This window comes from Drosophila biarmipes, chromosome X (assembly GCF_025231255.1).
Source record: "Drosophila biarmipes strain raj3 chromosome X, RU_DBia_V1.1, whole genome shotgun sequence".
Lineage (NCBI taxonomy): Eukaryota > Metazoa > Arthropoda > Insecta > Diptera > Drosophilidae > Drosophila > Drosophila biarmipes.
The window spans coordinates 14,122,913-14,139,897 of NC_066611.1; the positions used below are offsets into that span (position 1 = coordinate 14,122,913).

The 16,985-nt window shown below is 40.5% G+C and overlaps 1 protein-coding gene across 3 annotated transcripts in view; it reads right to left on the reverse strand.

Moving 5' to 3' along the window:
* The window catches only part of LOC108025892 (uncharacterized), a 53,354-nt gene extending 41,716 nt beyond the window's left edge, over nt 1-11,638 (reverse strand). Inside the window, exons 1-2 of one of the 3 annotated variants that reach the window (XM_017096574.3) lie at nt 11,359-11,638; nt 8,500-8,840 (exon numbers count right to left, since the gene is read on the reverse strand). In XM_017096574.3, coding sequence (XP_016952063.1) covers nt 8,500-8,780 — 281 coding nt within the window. In that variant the 5' untranslated portion in view covers nt 8,781-8,840; nt 11,359-11,638. Of the gene's footprint in view, nt 1-8,499; nt 8,983-11,358 lie in introns of those variants that run through there. The other 2 variants (XM_044093458.2, XM_044093459.2) reach the window with 2 other exon arrangements.
* Nucleotides 11,639-16,985: the final 5,347 nt, after the last annotated feature.

A 16,985-nucleotide genomic window follows, 5' to 3' on the forward strand; every position in this document is an offset into this window, starting at 1 on the left:
AAAAAAATGTAACTACCCATTCCTTGCACAAAAAAATGTTTAGTAGTAAGATACTATGTTTAAAGTCAATATATTCTTAAAAAAATACTGTTTAAATTAAAAAAAAAGGGTGGGAAAACTGCCTTTTCAAATTTTTTCACCTCTCAGGCAAGCACAAACATTTCAGCGATCCATTGAGGATTTTTCTGCGTGTCCTTAAAACTTTGGACCTGCCGCGCCGCTCCATTGGCTCCGAATTGTTTCTGACAGGCGAGCTGTTGCCACCGCTTCGGCACCGTGAAAAGTGTCCTTGAAAATTTGTCAATTTTTGCGGCCAAGAGAGCTGCAACCGAAATCGCAAGCCAGAGCATTTCGGGCTGAAGCGGCGAGGTGTGGCCCAATTAGGCCAGCTACAAGAATCGCTGACTCGCTGCTTATTTTCCAGGACATCAAAGTGTCAGCCGGGGGCGCCACAAAGCGTGTGTGCACTCCATTCAAACGGTTGCCAAAGGCTGGCAATTGCAAAGGCTATTTTTTTTTACACCCGCCGGTGAATGGCTGATTTTGTCAATGGTAAAAAAAAAAAAGGAAATGGGGGAAAATAAACTACATTCCGGCAACTAGAAATGACAGGCTTTGGCTCGTTATTCTGGGATTATGGCTGAACTGGCAGCGTTTGAACTGCAAATAAATGGCTGCAATTAAAACGGCTTCGCAGCGATGTTGTGGACGTGCGACTTGGCTTTGTTGCCACGAGAAATCCTTTGTGTTTTCCTTAATCCGACAGATACTTTCTGCGTGACCAGCGACCGGGGGCAAGGATATGCAAACTGGCAATCGCCACTGGCAGCCACTTTTTGTGCCGCCAAAATAGGATAAAAAATAACCGATCGGAGAGATGGGTTCAAAGCACATATCTGGTTATTTTCTTGCTTGGCTATCTGGCCAAGACAGCGGCCACCTGGAGTTTTGCGCTTTTCTTTCGGGCCAACTGCACAAACAAATTAGCAAACTGCGTGGAAAACAAGTGGGTGCCACTGCAAATGAAAATGAAAATGAAAACGAAACCGACTCGGCATGGCAATCGCCATCGGTCGAGTTATGGGAATTGAAAGCGGATGCGGATGCGGATGCGGATGCGGATACGGAAGCGGAAATCGCCGGAGCAACCGATGATAAAAGGCGAGGAGTGCCAAGCAGCAGCTGCAAGTGACCCAAGGACTCGTTGAGCCAAGCAAGCGGGCAGCCAGGACTCAAGGACTCGCACGGCCACGGGCAACAGGCAGCGAGATGGGAATAATATTTGTTGCGCTTTGCTCTCCTCGTGTCCAGTGGCCAGTGGCCAGTGAGCAGTGTCCAGTGTCCAATGTCCAATGTCCTTTTGCGAAATGTCAATCGCTGATTCTCAAAGTCCTTGGACCTGCTCTTTTTTCTATCTCATTCCCCGCCAGTGCTGTCAGTTTTTCAGAAAACAATTATTTTCTTCTTTTTGGTGCCATTTCACTGCTAAAAAGCCATTTCCTACATATAAGCAAGGCTTTCCTGACTTATAAAAAAAACCTTGGCTAAAGAAAGAGATTTCTGCCGTTTAGAAAAAATTATTCTATAACTGAATTTTTTATTTTTAATTTCTGCATGCTTATTAATATTTCCTAAGCAACTACAAGACTTTTTCTACAGCAAAGGGAGGAGGAAATTTGTTTAGTACTTAAAAACCATTTAAAATGCTTTCTTGATTTGTGTAAAATATACTTGAATTAAGGAAAATATTTCTTCAATTTTGAAAATATAATTTTATATTAATTTTAATATAATTTAGGGTGATTATTTAAACAAACGTAGAGCAGTCAATGAAACTGCACGATTTTTGCTGTGGCAAAAGCAGAAGGAATTTATTTCAAAAAAACTAAGGACATTTCACATTTCCATATTTGTGCCAGAAAATGTTTGTCTAAGATATTATGTTTATTTTTTCTAGCATGAATATATTTGGCAATTATTTAGAATGCATTTCTCATTTTAATAAGACCATGACATTACGTATACGTATAAAAAGCCTGCTTAAATGCTTAGGCAAAATATTAATATAACAATGAATAAGCTGCTTAAACCATTTAAATTAGTTATAAAATTAAATACATAAGTACGCAAAAATAGACTATGTTACTGTTGACCTTTTTAAATTGTTGTTGCCCTATTTTCCCAACCATTTTTTTTGGATGATCTCTGCCTACCGACAACACTGTCGCCCCTTTTTTCACGCACCGTCACATTGTCACACACTGGCGCGCCACGCACTCGGCCTAATCGATAGCAATCAATACACTTTGTGGTCCACTCCGAAACTGTTGCACGCTCCCGAGTTCCACGGGTTGGACCAAATTGGGGGGCTGAATGTCCACCGGCATTTTCACCTGGGAAAGTGCCAACTTCAAGGTGTGCGAGCCACAAAATCCCGGTCAAAGTCACGGCCCAAACGGATTTGCTCGCCGCGGGCTACGCATTAATTTAAGCAAACACCAACACCTTTTTTGGGCTTCTTATACGCCACCACAGAGCGAACACAGTGCCACCAATCACATTCATATCTATTTATTACGTCGCACTCCGTCGGGGGTTTCGACCACCTACCAGCTGTCTATTGACCCAAAATCCACCATCTATTGGTATTTGCTAGCGTGAAATACGTTTTTTTTCGGCCCCCATGCAATGCTCTTTCAGTGATTTTATATGGAAAATATATTTTAAAAAATATGTATTTTGTTTTTATATTTAAAATACCCTTGCTATTATTTCAAGCAGATAAGCTGCAATCTGACAAATTTTAAAATTAATTTTAGAAATGTGAAAATACATTTTGTTTTAATAATTCCTTAAAAAACAATTTTATTTCTGAATTAAAAATAACCAAAAATGATTTTTAAAATAATTTTTGACTTGGAAATACTAAATTCTATTTAGGAAAGTGTTCCTAAGCATATAAAAATGTATAATGCAATTTTTTCTCATTCAAAAAACACACTATTTTTTCCTAATTTAAAAATATTTAAAAAAAAATGTTTATATAATTTTTGACTTGGAAATTTTAAAATCATTTTTTAGAACTAGCTATAAAGCTTAAAAAAATGTGAAAAGGAATTACACAAGGTCAAAAAATGTTCATTAAGTAACTCAAGATTAATGAGTGTTGAAATCGCAGTTGGTTCCTCCGCATAATTTGTTTTGTATATTTTTTTGATAATAACCAGCTGGTTTTATATTACAAACTGATGATACCCCTTGGAAAAAAGGGTGTGATAACAGAGGGAAAATCGGGAGAGAGCAAAGTGAATGACAAAATTTCAATGGCGATTTATTACCGCCGCCAACGTCAACCGTATCTTCGCATGTGTGCAGTATGGTATGTGGCCTGTGGGCCTCGGCTTTTGTGCCTTTGTCGTGGCCGAAAAATCGATGGTGACCAAAATAAAGGGCCAAAAAATAAATAAAGGGACCAACAAGTAAGTGTGGTATGTAAAGTAAAGTCTGTAAACTTATTTTGACCCTAGCCAAGGACCTGTATCTCTGACTCTTGGTAATTAGCGTGTAATTTCGCTACCAAGGCTCAAAGATGGTACTTCTGCCGCTGATGTTTCTGTTCTGACGTCAGTTGGCAACCGATGGCCAGAGGCCCGGCTATAGCCAAGCAGTTGTATGGGCCAGGCTAGAACTGAGAACCGAGTGCTGAGAGCTGAAAAACAGGGCGTAGACAAAGGGCGTCTGTGGCTGACGGCCCACCAGAGGCCTTTGACATGGGCGTGAAAAAGCGGCGGACCGAAGGAAAAAACGCACTTCTGACAAGCTAACCAGGCTAAGCTTAAACTCTGGCATTTTTTTTTTGTGCTTTTACCAGCTTATAGAAAAAAATAAACAGCAAACACTGCCTTGAAATGGATATAAACAAGACATGGAAAAGAAACTCCCCTCAAATATGCCTAACTTACTACTCCTTTAGCCCGGCCAACATGTGTACTTTGGGAGTAAGAGTTAAATTTCATTTCTGTGCAGCTGACTACATCAATTTGCCAGAGCTTATGGATAATGGCTGTTACAGCTTAAGCGTCGAGACAACGCGTCGTATACTTAATGCGTATAGGTTATGGCTTGTGGCCCACAAATGGCAGTGGGTAAAATTGAAAAGCAACTGGGCAAAAGAGTATTTCAAACTTTGATCCCGCCTGCTGGACATTGTTTCTTGTGGTCGCCGGCCGGGCTCCTTTTTGCCGCCTTTCCCCTTGGCCAGGTCCTCCTAAGCGGGGGTAAGATGCCCTTGTGGTATTCCGGCATGCGTTCAACACTCAACACCGTTTGTGAATCCCGTCACGTTTCTGGGTTTTACTTCAAACACCATTTTGGCCAATTGCTTCTTCCGCCTCTGAGCCCAGTGGACAGCCTCCTCCGTCCTCTGTCCTCTGTCCCCTCGGAGTCCGGCGAGTCCTTGGAGCCATGGTTCTGTTTTGTCATGGTGCGGAGGCCACATTCTGGTATCTATTTACTTGGTTAGGAATCATTTTTGGCATTTTCCAACTGATTTCTCTATTCAAAGACAAATAATGGGCATTTGTGTATGATTATTGTATTTCACTTTTTTGTTTGCCCAAAGAATATAGAATTTTCCACTCAAGATACTAATTTGTAGACTGGGTAAGCATGATTTTTGGGTGTTTTCTATTGATTTTTTCATTGAAATGTTATTTGTTTTATTTTGTTTTTAGAGGATCTACTGCTTCTGGCTGATAAATAATTTTTAGATTGGAAAAAATACTTTTAGTTTTAAATATTATTTATTTTACTCTAAATCACGTAGAATTTCTTGGTTATTTATTTTTGCAAATTTACCAAAGGAACTTAGAACTTCCTCCCTCCAGTTCACCTAAGATTACTCGCACATTGTCTGGGTATGCCGCATAATTTTCGGAACTAGGCCAAGTGCACCATTTTCGGTGAATTCCGCCTCAAAGCTCAGCACCTTCAACCTTTGGGCTCGCTTGGGTGCAGCTGATTCCGCTCCCTTCCACTCCAATCGCTCCACATGCATGTCCACACAGCCACATCGGCGCTCACATCCACGTCCGCGTCCTTGTGCGTTTAATTGTGGCACTGTGTGTCTGTGCCACGGCGCACAGGAGTGTGCTAAGTAGTCAAGGGCACGTGGCGGGGTCAAGTTCCGGTTTCTGGCTCTCGGATTGGCCTCTCCGCATGCCAAATCCCGCCGGGAGCCGAGCACCGAGCGCTGGCAACTGGTAACACCCCGCATCCACCGTAAATCACTGGTTACAGAACTGCTGCCATAAAGGCAGTCACGGCCAGATTCCCGGGGAGCGCCACCACCACTTTTGATTAGAAATCACATTCGCATTGGGACTCGCATTCGCATTCGCATTAGCTTCCTGTTTGGTCAATTGAATCCGATTCAATTGTGTGAGCGGTTGATTGCCAGCAGATGTCGATTTCCATGCGTACACTGGTTCCATTTTCCCCCATTGAGCAGGCTTAGGTAAGCCTTCTGATTTGGATTTCGATTTTGAGCGGGTAAACTTTGTAATTCTCAGATACAAGCACTCAAGCATACAAGATACAATTGCAAACTGCCACAAAAAAGGATTGACAACGGAAGTAGACACGAGCTTATACACCTGGTTATCAGTGATCCATTGGATCCAGACGGGATATTTACTGCCTTCCCCTGTTTCGGAATGAAAAATGTCTGCTCATCCACTTGGCCTTCAGGGGTAATCTTCATAAATAAACTGGATTATGGAATATTTTTCCTTTACATGGTGAGTGATTGAAGGTGTCTCGCCTTCGCTGCGAGGTATATTACCTTATTTCAAATTAAGTTTTTAAAAAAAAAAAACCATTTTTAGCTATTTCTAAAGGGGTATACAAAATAATAAACCAATTCAGTTCTTATAAAAATGTATTAAGCAGAAATACATATTTTCCTAGGAGGCCCCATACCTCCCTCCCTATCTACAAGTTAGGCCCAGATTCATCAAAATATGCAAAGCAGCTAATAACTAATAATTTCCATTAACAATTTGGCAGGGCTGAAAGGCGTTGGTAATGGCTTTTTGGGATTGGGAGTGCGCAACACGGAGATGGGTGCCATGTCCTCATCTGGCAGCCAGCTCACGTGCCGTGTCCGAAAGCCAGGGGCTCATTGTCAATTCCGGATACATGGCAAGCTGCGGGGCGGCTGATGGGGTTCCACACAGAGCCCATACAGAAGCCACACTGTATAGTGTAGGACAACCTTGCTTGAAGACATTGTTAATGCTCGGGCAGCAATAAATCGTGGGATTTCGCTGGAAAAATCAGCGGAAGCGGAGCACGAAGCTGGGCCATGGCCGGGATATGGATGTCTGCTGAAGAGTTGTTAATTATGCTGTCAAAACTCAAGCCCTCGAGGTGGAGAGACCCGGATGTCCCCCGGCATTGTTGACTATCCCCCGGCCAACCATCTCCCAAATTGATCTGCTTAAAGTCGTGACACTGGGGCCAACCCTTCTGGACAGCCAGCTATCTCGGAGGAGCAGGAGCCTCCAGTTAGGTATTTAATTTGAAAAGAACACACATATCAAGCAGACGGCGCAGCCAAGGGTCAATTGCAGTGCTGGATGAGGCTGGATGCCCGGCAAGAGGCAGTGATTGAGTGCCAGGCGATGACGAGGCCCCCGGGGGCAGTCCGGAAACGAAAGTCCGGAAGGAGAGGCAGAGGGCAGCGCCGGAGTTTCGAGGGGAAAAACACGGCGGAAAACAGGTCGCAACTATGTGGAGGGCAACTGGCGCAAGTTCAAATGGGATTTTCCCTCGCTAATTGACCCAAATGACACAGAAAGACACACGATTCGATTATTGGAGAGGCCAACTTGGGTAAAGTATAAGTCCGACTTAATTGCAAATGAAGTAGCTGGGCTTTCATTGGAAGTGCAGCAGATAATGATGGCAAAGGAATTAGTTAGAAACTACAGCTTTTTATTATTTTAAATGAAACGCAAAGAAGTTAATTAAAAATCAAGTAGAAAAAAGCGTAAGTAAGAGCAAAACTGAAGAAGGAGGGGTCTATTTCGAAAGGGAATAAAATCTATTTAGCAGAATAAATACATCTTTTTAATTTAACAAAGAAATTTACAGAAGATAAAATAATAACTCTATTAACTGGCTTTTAAAAATAATAAGATGGGGATGATTTCTTAAAATTGGCTTTAGAATTTATATGTTTTATTCTATACACTGCCTATTAATTGTATTATTTTTTAATAATTTTTTATTTACTATATTAATTGAATAAAGCAAATATATTTTTTATTTTTTTAAACATTTGTTGCCTTTAATGCAAAATTTATTGCATGGAAGGGCGTTGCTGAATCAATTCAAGGCGACCCTGAGCTATGTTTTAGGAATAAATTTATGTTGATCCGGTCATAAATTGTATGGCGATAGGCGCAGATTAGACAAGGAGGCCAACTGCACAATCAGGTGGTAATAGGTTCCATAGAGATAAGACCTTCCCATTTTATACCTGACTAACAAAGCTCCCACAAGTGGGCTACTGAAATTATTTTAGTTTACATTTTTTGATAGATTTCCACACTTTTCAGCACACCCAAATGTCTCTTGTTGTCCAACCCAGTCTCAGGTTATAAACACGCCGACAGGCAGAGTAACACCCAAAAGGGTTCCCGGCCTCAGGTTCAGGTTCGGAATACCCGGAATCGGGGATGTCGGCCCTGCTCCCTGGAGAATGCCAAAAAGATTGCGTTACCCACGTGCTTCGAGGCCCCCCTTCTGGGGAGTGGCTGTGGTCTATTTATAAAGCTTCCCTAATTGGAGTCCCCCACCAAATGAAAAATGTGCTAACTCGTTTTGGCCGGGTTAAATGTGTGGGGGGGGGGGGAGTAGGTATGTTCTGGGATAAGGCTTGGGATCTAAAGAGGGGTTGCACTTAAGGTAAATTACTCAGATGTCTTCGTCTTTAGCAACATTGATTTCACTTTGGCTTAGCTAAACATATTTGCAAAATATATTATACATTTTATGAACCATTATGCTATGATATGTGATAAGTTGTATAGTATTTTATATATATATACTCGCATGTCATACGGCTGTGTGCTCGATTTACATTATAGAATACCTATGGCTGTACAACTTAGTTTAGCTTTCCTGGCTGGATGAGGGATGAGACTGGTTAGCTGGACGTAATGCGGATAAAATGTGATTATAATATGCAGGTAATGTGGTTAATATTAGTAGATGTACATGGAAAGGCATGCTGCTATATTGTAATTAGGCTGATATCATTCGGGGGCCCAGTTGGCCTTCATTTTTTTTTTCGGGGGGCCAGACTTCCATGGCATCGCATGCCCAATTAGCTAATGGATATTGACAGGGACGCGCAGAGTGCGTGGATGGATGGATGGTTGGCTACGAGATGGGTGAGGGCTGGGTGGTGGGATCGGAATCCGCTTGACTCACCTGTCGCCATGGGAGTCCCTGTCCCGGTCGCGTTCCAGCTCCAGTTCGGTGTTGGGATGGGCCGGGGCAGGTGCCTGCGCGGCGGCTCCTTCGGTTCCGGCGGCCGATCCCGATGCCTGCTCCTCCGCTTCCGCTTCCGGTTCCGGTTCCGGCGGAGATCCGCAGCTGCTCGGAGGCTCCTTCTCCATCTGCTCCCCCTGCTCCTCCTGCTCCTGCTGCTCCTGCTCCTGCTCCTGCTCCTCCTCCACCTTGCGTCCTTGCTGCTGCTGCTTTTCCGACATGCTTTCACCGCTTTCCTCGCTTAGCTTTCCTGGTCTCCGGCTGGCTATGTGGACGGCTCCCTTCCAGGTCGCGATGAAATGGTACAGAGCAGAGATGCCCAGGTCTTGTAATTGTTTTCTGATAAACTCGCTGCTGCGGCAGGTGGCCCAGTCGGAGGAGACCAACCGAAGCGAAACGAACGAAACAAAACAATGTCATGCGAACAAAGGGAAATTAATGTAAATTAATTGCCTAGGCTGGGGGAAGGACTCTCACTCCCAGCTAACTGCCATTTCTTTTCACTTTCTCCGGCCTGTTGTTGTGGACCAAATTAGCCGCAATATTAAAAGAAAGCAGGAAAACTCATTCCTTTCCTTTCCCCCCGAATTAGGGCAAGGACGGAGGTGGACTGTGATAGCTTTTTAACGCTTCGGGTAAGCAAGTCGTTGGGAACTGGCCTGAAATCCCGACAGGTCGACTTGAGAACAGCCCTTTGTGGTGCTGTCTCTGAGAAAGCCTTTGAGAAAATCAATCATTGTGGGACACCAGCTTAAATTAACAGGTTTTCAAGGGAAAACTGGGAAGCAGGGTGTCGTAAGTATGGTAAACACTTAGCCAAGCTATGGAGAACCTAAAGTACCAATTTGGTAATTACTTATCTCCTTTATTTGTCCTCTTGAAATTAGGACATCCATTTGAAAAACCCTTTCAAATCTATTTGATAATTGCATTTTTATATATTAATTTTCATATATTCTACACTTTATAAATCTTTAAATAAATGACAAAACTACGCAGACTTACAGCATTTATTGTGCCAACTTTAGCTCCCTTTTTAACTCAATTACACAAAATTCTACTGCCTCAGGTGAATTTCCCCGATTTTGACCCAGTTTGCGGATGATTCCCTCCACAAACACTGAGGCAGAGCCGTGAAATGACCAATCGCCGGCGGTGTTGGATGGATGGACAAGAGGCTTAATGCGTCAACATCCCGCCGATTACAATTGATCAACCGTAGCAGATTATGGCCACCACAGGCATGGAGTGCCGCGAGTTCAACCAGGCCACTGAAGGTAATTGAAAAACAAATGTGAGCGCCGTGGCACTTGCTAATTATTTATTTAGGCGAAATACATGCCTCGCTTTCATTTCCATTTGGTATTCTTCGTTTGATTGAATGGTTCATGGTTATGGGTAAATGGTGGTATCCCTATAAAGTAAGTAAGTTACCTGGCTATGGAAAAATACTGGTAAACTCTATCCCTATAAAGGAACTGAGTTACCTACCTATGCGACTACTTTTTTATACTTTACAAAGAAAGTTTATAACTCATAAAACTAGCTAGCAGCTAATGTTTTTGTATGCACAGAGGAAAATGTTCAAAGGATAATTTTTAGAAAATTCAGTATCACTTCTATCAAGATACGATTTGCTGTCTTTTTCTATTCAAGAACATTTTAAAAAGGTGTACCATGCGACTATCATATTGATCGTTAAATGCTCTTTTTCACGGGTATTATTTTGTACAAGACCCTCAGTTTCGGATCCTCAAATTAAGAATCGAACTCTCGCCCAGAGAAAAAGGTGTACCATGCTCAAACCAAATCGATCCTTAAACGCTCTGTTTGCCGTGTGTTATTTTGCACAAAACACTCAGTGGCGGACTCTCAAATCGGGAATCAAACGGCCTGGCTGACTAGCTGGCCAAGCCGATTAGATTAGGCCGGAAAGCGGTTAGTCATGGTCGCTAATGAACCGCTCACCGACCGGCGTAATTGTAATTGGCCCGGGCAAACAAAGCGGACGGCAGCCGATAAGTAGGCAGCACTTAATCGAGACCCAAACGTGACATTGGCCGCATTGGCTATCGTTCTACCGCAACCCCTTCCCGCAGAATGCCTTCCGGAACGCTTCTGGAACGCTTCCACAGACACATCCCAGCGGTTTCTGCGGGTTTCCTCAGAACATAAATGGGAATTTTCACAGCATTTGCATATGAATGATTCACACGGCCATGCATAACAAAAGGCCATGGCACGGGCGGACAGATAAATAAAGTATAAAATGGGCGGGCAACCGTGGGCATCCCAGGGTGCCAAGGAAACGGAAAACAGGGAAGCTGGCAAGGCTGGCAAGGCTGGCAAGGCTGGAGCTTCTGTTTTAGGTGACACCCCTCCTGGACCAGCACACGTCCTCATCAAATATGAAAAGGCAACGAAAATTAACCCAAAACCCGGAAAACCCCAAACACAAGAGCTGAGGGAAAGCAAACCGAACCGAACCGAACAGAACCGAAATGGAATAAAAATTTTCCGCCTAGCTCTGCACAAACTGGTTTCACCTCGAAAGAGCCGAGGCAAGCGGAAAAACCAAGGGCTGGCCGGACAGGGGAAGCCCAGGATACCTGACCTCCGACTTTCCCGCTCAGCAGCTGCTTTGTTGTTGCTTATTTTCTGATTTTCTGCTTCTGTTCCATTCTTTTTTCTTCTGTTCAAAAAGAAAACCCCTCAAACAAACTTTTCATAACACGCACGCACTTTCAAAAAATAAAAAAAAAATACGACACCAAATGAGGGGAGAACCAGAATCCAAACCTTGAATTGGGTCGATTTCTTCAAGCACGCGACAATGTCTTGGGGCACCAGAGAACTGTTGTTTTCGTTTTTGTTTTTTTTTTTTTGGGAATTTGGAAAATTTTGAAGTTTATTTCAGATTGAGTTTTGAGTTCGATGGGCTCAAGATCTGACTCAGATTCTGATTCTGGTTGGGATTCAAATTCTGACTCTGATAGTGAAAGTGATACTGGTCCACACTGCTCGACACTTTTCCGGTGCTCGGTGCTCGGTGCTCTGTGCTCGGCTCACGGCAATCGTAACCGACTATGGCTGAACAGGAACTGAGTCGTCTTGTCAGAGGACGCGCTATTTTAAATCGGCCAGCGCACTGTTGCTTCCCTGTTAGCCGGGCCAACAGCGCCTTTGGGCCAGCTGTTGCTAACAGCCGGACCTGTTACTGCCGCTCCGAGAGCTTTTCCGAAAAGCTCAGCCTGGAAAATGGACAGGGGGGTGGTCGCCCCTTAGAGTTTCCTGGAAAATTTCGGAGAAATCAAGCTCAAGCACAAGCAAATTCTAAATGAATATTTAATATTAACTAATTTAAATATTATTCAAATCATTGAAAATTAACCATTTCAATAGTATTAAAAAGGTTTTTACAGGACTTGAGCCTTAAAAAAATTAAGCTTAAATGTATTTAAAAAGTCTTGTTTTGTTAAGACATTTTCAAAATTATTCATATTATATTATATTATATTATAAATCACAAATATTTAATAATTATAAATTATTTTGAAGTTTTAGGCCTTGGAACATATCAAAAATGAAGGTTAAATTTAATTTTGTTACCTTTAAACATTTTATAATTTTTAAATTATACACAGCTTCAAGCTTCAATTAAAAAAATGCTTGATTTTTATTTTAATTTAATTAAGGTCATATTTCTTTTGACATTTTCAAAATTAAATATTATGAATTTTAATTAGAAGAATAAAAAAACAAAAAAATTCAGAAAATAATCAAATAAATTTTAAATTAAAAGAAACTAAATAAATATTTAAATTTATTAAATGTATACTAAGCCTATAAAGCTAAAATTAACTAAATGTCTATATACAAAACTAAACCTAAATATTTAATAAAATTTCCCCTGAATAACATTTTTAAGTAATATCTCTTCTTGAAAAAAAGTACTCTTTTAATCACCCTTGTTTCATTACAACAGCTGCCCTTCATTCTGACTTTTCTATTATTAAGAAAAAGGGCAAGTGAACAAGTAAAGAAAGGCGAGCTGCCTTTAAAGCAAAATGAAAATGAATTTCACTTGAAAAAGAAAATTACAAAACAAAATATGTCAATGGTATTTGCACAAAAGAACAAGCTTGACCATCTTGTAACAAACAGTTTCAAAGCCCTATGTTTGTTTTTTATTTCAGTGGCCATAGTTTACATTTTATTTTTATAAGCTAAAATAAAATATTTAGCATAAAGTAAAATTGTTTTTCATATAAATTACAAGTTAAAGATGACCAAAATATATCAAATCAAATTAATATAAATATTTCAGCCAAATAGTAAAAACCTTAGATTACATTGTTGGATTTTCCCAGACTTTTAAATAAGATTTGGCTTAGTGTCTCATAATGGAATATAAACAGCAGCAGGAGGCTGGATGATTAGCTCGCCTGTGGAGGCGCTTAAATGCAGCTAAACTTCAGAGTCCAACGCTGCGTATGCTTGATAATTCAGCCCCTGGATCGCCTTTCCTTTACTTTCATACAGCGGAGTAAATACTTTTTTGGCCACTTGCAGTCGGGCAATAAATCATCATCAATGACAATGGGCTGCCTTTCGGGTCCGCCCCAAAAAACGTTAAAAGTGAAAACATAAAACATATAAACTTTGATGGTTCTAGCACTCTTTCCGCGTTTTTTTTCTGTTTTTTCTGTTTTTTTCTTCAAACGTTTGTGGCTTTGACGGGCTTAGAGGACAGCAGGTTTAGGTTCCCAGCGAATGCGACTGAGTTTACCATCCGAGGTCATGTCCGGTTTGATGTGCTGACATTATGGCCGCAATCGTTAAGCTGCCGCGTTACTTTGTGACCATTTTACGAAGCCAAAGAGACAGGACTAGCCGGGGAACCAGGACACCTCGCATGCACATACTTACATCCGCGGAAATTATGATTGCACGTATCCCTCATCACCCCAAAGTTACTATAAAAAGAGGGCCCACGTCTAGGTGCCTTTTGCTCAGTTTAAAAGTAAATTGCCATTAAAATGGGGCACTTGTTTTTTTCTTTTCCAAAAAAGAGAGTTCATTTCCTATATAATTAAACAAAAAAAAGGAGAAGTAAATTTTGTATGAAGAATTTTTTTCAATTTAAAGAAACTTTTTCACAGTTTAAATGAAAATTGCCATTAAAAAAGCCCTCATGTTTTTAAAAAATTAGGAAATATTTTATGGGTTTTTTAATAAAAGATTTAAAATAATTTATTTTGTATCCCTTCATATTAGTAACACTTTTTATCTAATAAAAATATTTTAAAAATCTTATTGATATTTATCTATATTTTAAGGGACCCATGATAATAAAATCTACATTTTTGTAACTATATTATATTTTTAAAGTTTGTTTACGATTATGTTATGCTTTAAATAAATATTAAGGATGGTATAAATTTTTTATATCATTTTTTAATTTTTTTTTAACCGTACTGATATGTATTTATATCTTAAGGGACCCTTAACAATATAATAATAAGTGTTGTATCTTCTTTTAATTTTCACTATTTTACAAGGACCTTTAAGGACTCGATTGCCCTAGGTAACTTTAAATTTCCACCACAATATGCAGATCTACTCAAAGCGAAAAAAAGGCGCCTGCCATAAGACAATAGGATGGATGGTAAAAACTAAAACCAGAGGAAGATACTTTGTTTTTCCCCCCTTTTGATGGGGGCGTGAGGGAAGTGTACCTATTCACCGCTAATTAATTCTACGGAACTGCAAAACTCTGCCGGAAAAATGGAAATAAATAAAAACCCCTTTTGTTTGCACACACGAGCCCACAAGTTGTCAAAACAGTTTATTGTCCTTAGTCGTGCACTTTGTTTTCGCCAGCTTACTATACACTTTATTTATGCTCAATCATGGGGTTCGCATAGCACATATTTCAAATAATATTTTATTTGTTTTTCGGGGGGGTCCGGGAGGTTGGCTTTGGAGAGTACAAAAAGTTTAGAATATCCCGTCGCTATGCGATGCAATAAATCATGACCAGGTCCAGGGACATTTCAATTCCGTTTATTTTGTTTCTGTGCCAGTTCTCCCTTTATTTTTGTTACAAAATCAGACTTTCGACTGGGGCTGCGGACTGGGGGCTGGGGGCTGGGGGCTGGGGAGCGAGGGAAATTTGACGAGAGGGAGATAAATAAATTCAATTTTGGCAATGTAAATCAAGAACTGCTCTTTGGGTTCGGGCAGGGGGCTATTGAAAATCGGAGGGGGCGCGGCAGTGGGGATGATGACCTTAGGTAGGGCGAGTGAAATTAGAAGCACAAAGCCGCAGAGAAATTCAATCGGAAGAAATAATTCCGTAGTCGAGTTACCAACTGCACAGTATGGGTGGTATTTTCATTTGAAATGTTTGTAACAAAACAAACATTAAGTAAAGGAAATATGGTGTTTTAATACATTTTATTAAATTGAATACAAATATGGGAATAATTTCAAAATAAACACATCCTTTTTGTAACTTAAAAACTGAGGTAAATTATTCGATTTGCAATATTGGTCTCAATATACAATTATTTTTTTAATAATACGAGCATGTGTATAGATGCTTAGGTTTCCATTTTGGTTTTAATAAAAATTTCTCTTTTTTTAAAGTTGTTTTTCATATATTTGTAAACTTGCTTCAAATATTTGTAATGCTTTGCCTTGTATCCCATATTTTAGTTTTTGAATTATATATTCCGTTAAATTTGTCATATTTATTTTTACTTTGATTTTAGACCTTGACAAAAATATTTTAATAGCATGACAATCTTAATTTTTTTAGTTTGTTTTTATCTGTTTAATTGTTATCAGTCTACCAATTTTCGAAACACTTACATTTACAGGACAATCTTAATGTTTTGTACTAAATATTGTTTGTTTTTAAATTTGTAATATTTATTTTTACCATCCCTCTTCTAATCAGAGTAAGCAAAATATTAGCTATCATCATATTAAGACCCTGATAAGAATATTTGCAAAGTGCAGCCTGCCTCTGCAATAACGCATCACTTTTTGTGGTCCCCATGGCGTATACGTAATTATGTGCTTATGGATTGGCACTCGCAATTTGAAAACTTTAAAACAGTTGCAGCCGCCGTAAAGTGCGGCAGATGGCGGATGGAGGAGGCTGCTGGCCAGCTGCAGGTATCCAAGCATCCAAGCATCCAACCACCCAGGCACCCAGGCATCCAAGTATCCAATCACGCAGCTCAGTGTTGCGTGTACTTAAGACTTTTGCATCCAGCAGCAGCTTGCCTCGCTCCCTGCAGTCGCCCGTCATCAATCACGGTTCAAACAGGAAATCGTTACAGGCCGCTGGAAAATGGATGGCATGGTGGGCGGTGTTCGGTGGGCTGGAGCCAGGTAAGACTGGCGGAAAGCGCGAAGCGATTCGAATAGTTTGCAGCAATATCGCTTGCAATCCGCTCCGCCTTCCCTGCAGAATCCCCGCCCATCATCTGGTCTTTTATTAAGAGCCAGGAAAAGCTCAAGTTCAGGAAAAGTGCCCGTCATGACGGCTGGCTGGCAGTGGGTGGGCGGCGCGACCTCTGGGCCCCGCATTTTCAGCTGCCTACTTTGCCGGGCTGGTTTTTCATTCGTAGTTCAGCCAAATCAAAGAGAACAGCTAAATTTGCTTTTCTCATCCATGATTTTTTGGATTTCAGATTTTAGTACGTTTTTTGTGGGTTTTCAATCGTAGCTCAGCCAAATAAAGGAGTACAGCTGAAGGGCCGACTGTTTTGGAAAGCTGGCTTAATTTCCTATCAATCTGCATCACTTAAAGGAAAATTTATTTTTGGACCCCTTTTTTCAATTTTTGTAAGGGGGTACATCACAATTTTTTAAATTTCAGATTTTAGTCAAAAAAACACATTTTTTTGTGGTTTTTTAATCGTAGTTCAGCCAAATCAAGGAGTACAGCTGAAAGACCGACTGTTTTGGAAAGCTGGCTTAATTTCCTATCAATCTGCATCACTTAAAGGAAAATTTATTTTTGGACCCCTTTTTTCAATTTTTGTAAGGGGGTACATCACAATTTTTTAAATTTCAGATTTTAGTCAAAAAAACAGATTTTTTTTGTGGTTTTTTAATCGTAGTTCAGCCAAATCAAGGAGTACAGCTGAAAGACCGACTGTTTTGGAAAGCTGGCTTAATTTCCTATCAATCTGCATCACTTAAAGGAAAATTTATTTTTGGACCCCTTTTTTCAATTTTTGTAAGGGGGTACATCACAATTTTTTAAATTTCAGATTTTAGTCAAAAAAACAGATTTTTTTGTGGTTTTTTAATCGTAGTTCAGCCAAATCAAGGAGTACAGCTGAAAGACCCACTGTTTTGGAAAGCTGGCTTAATTTCCTATCGATCTGCATCACTTAAAGGAAAAT